This window comes from Nothoprocta perdicaria, unplaced genomic scaffold, assembly GCF_003342845.1.
Source record: "Nothoprocta perdicaria isolate Ctin4 unplaced genomic scaffold, notPer1 scaffold_629, whole genome shotgun sequence".
Classification (NCBI taxonomy): Eukaryota; Metazoa; Chordata; class Aves; order Tinamiformes; family Tinamidae; genus Nothoprocta; species Nothoprocta perdicaria.
Window position 1 is genome coordinate 1 of NW_020455898.1, and position 1,648 is coordinate 1,648.

Genomic DNA, 1,648 nt, shown 5'->3' on the forward strand with positions numbered 1-1,648 from the left:
CGTCCCTGTCCCCATCCCTGTCCAGGACACATCCTCCCCATCCTCATCCCCGTGCCTGTCCTGGCCCCATCCTGGACCAGTGTCTGTCCCCATCCTCATCCTGGATCCGTCTCCATCCCCATCCCTGTCCTGGTCCCAGTCACGTCCTGGTCCCCATTCCTGACCCAGTCTATTTGCCATCCCTGTCCTGGTCCCCATTCCCCCCCCAGGCTCTGTCCCGGTCCCTGTCCTGGTCCCTATCCCCATCCCTGTCCCGGTCCCTGTCCTTGTCCCTGTCCTTGTCCCTGTCCCTGTCCTGGTCCCTATCCCGGTCCCTGTCCTGGTCCCTATCCCCATCCCTGTCCCGGTCCCTGTCCTTGTCCCTGTCCTGGTCCCTGTCCTGGTCCCTAACTCCGTCCCTGTCCCGGTCCCTGTCCTGGTCCCTATCCCGGTTCCTGTCCTGGTCCCTATCCCCATCCCTGTCCCTGTCCCGGTCCCTATCCCCATCCCTGTCCCGGTCCTTGTCCCCATCCATGCCCCTGTCCCCACACATGCAGACACACAGAGCCCCAGAGGGGACATGAAGCCCTGTCACACAGAGCAGCGTCACCCCATCGGGGACAGGGGTGCTGTCACCCCATTGGGGACGGGGTGCTGTCACCCAGGGGTGCTGCGGGTGCCGCGGCGGCGCATGCAGCCCCGGCCGCCCCACCGCCAAGCTGGCCAAGCCCCCAGCGCAGGGGACAAGGACGGGGACGACCCCCCGGTGCCACCGCGAGCGGGAAGCGGCGGCACCCCCGGGACCCCCCCGGTGCCCCCCCCGGGAGGCCCCCCCCTCACCTGGTTTTCGGCGGGGAGCCGCGGCATGGAGGCGGCCCGGCCGTGCCCCTCCATGGGCAGGTAGTCGCTGTCCGAGTAGCCGTCCTTGGCCATGTCGCGCATCTCCACCGCCTGCGGGCGCCGCGGGTCAGGGGGGGCGTGGGGGGGCCTCTCCCCTCGTGGGGGGACACGGGGGCTGCCGGGGATGGGGGGGGACAGAGGCTTGGGGGCTGGTGGGGGACACGGGGGACACTCAGGGACAGACACACAGGGGAGACGGGACCCGGGGACACGGGGGACGGGACCCGGGGACACGGGGACATGGAAGCTCAGGGGACACGAGGGACGGGACCCGGGGACACGGGGACATGGAAGCTCAGGGGACACGAGGGACAGGACCCGGGGACACGGGGGCCGGTGCCGCCCTCACCTGCGAGTTGGGGCGGCTGTTGGGGACGTCCTCGGGGTGCCCCCGCTCGGGGCTCCAGGTGCCCGTTTTCTGGAACATCTCCTGGGCGCGCTGCGTGACCCACGACTGGCTCTCCTTGAGGCCACCGTCGTGTGCAGCCCTGGGGGACACGGGGGGCTCAGTGCGTCACGGCGCGCCCCAGTGCCGGGCTGGGCAGGACGGAGCCGGGGGCACTCACATCCCGCCCGGCGGCTCGGCGGAGGCCACCGTGTCCGGCCCTGGACCCCCGTCCTGCGTCGGGGATGGTGGCTCCATGCGCTGGAACATCAGCGGGGTCCGGTTCTGCGGGGACACCAGAGCGGTTGGGGACGAGAAAGGGACACGGAGAGGGACAGGAGGTGCTGGAGCTGGGATGGGGCTGCTGGAGGGACACATGGAGAT

General features: G+C 70.5%; 1 protein-coding gene across 1 annotated transcript in view; it reads right to left on the reverse strand.

Annotated features, from left to right (window-relative positions):
* Nucleotides 1-819: 819 nt before the first annotated feature.
* The window catches only part of LOC112956403 (voltage-dependent P/Q-type calcium channel subunit alpha-1A-like), a gene marked incomplete at both ends in the record, with an annotated part of 36,513 nt that continues 35,684 nt past the window's right edge, over nt 820-1,648 (reverse strand). Inside the window, 3 exons of the mRNA XM_026049911.1 lie at nt 820-930; nt 1,229-1,367; nt 1,446-1,549. Of these exons, the coding sequence (XP_025905696.1) occupies nt 820-930; nt 1,229-1,367; nt 1,446-1,549 (354 nt within the window). The remainder of the gene's footprint in view (nt 931-1,228; nt 1,368-1,445; nt 1,550-1,648) is intronic.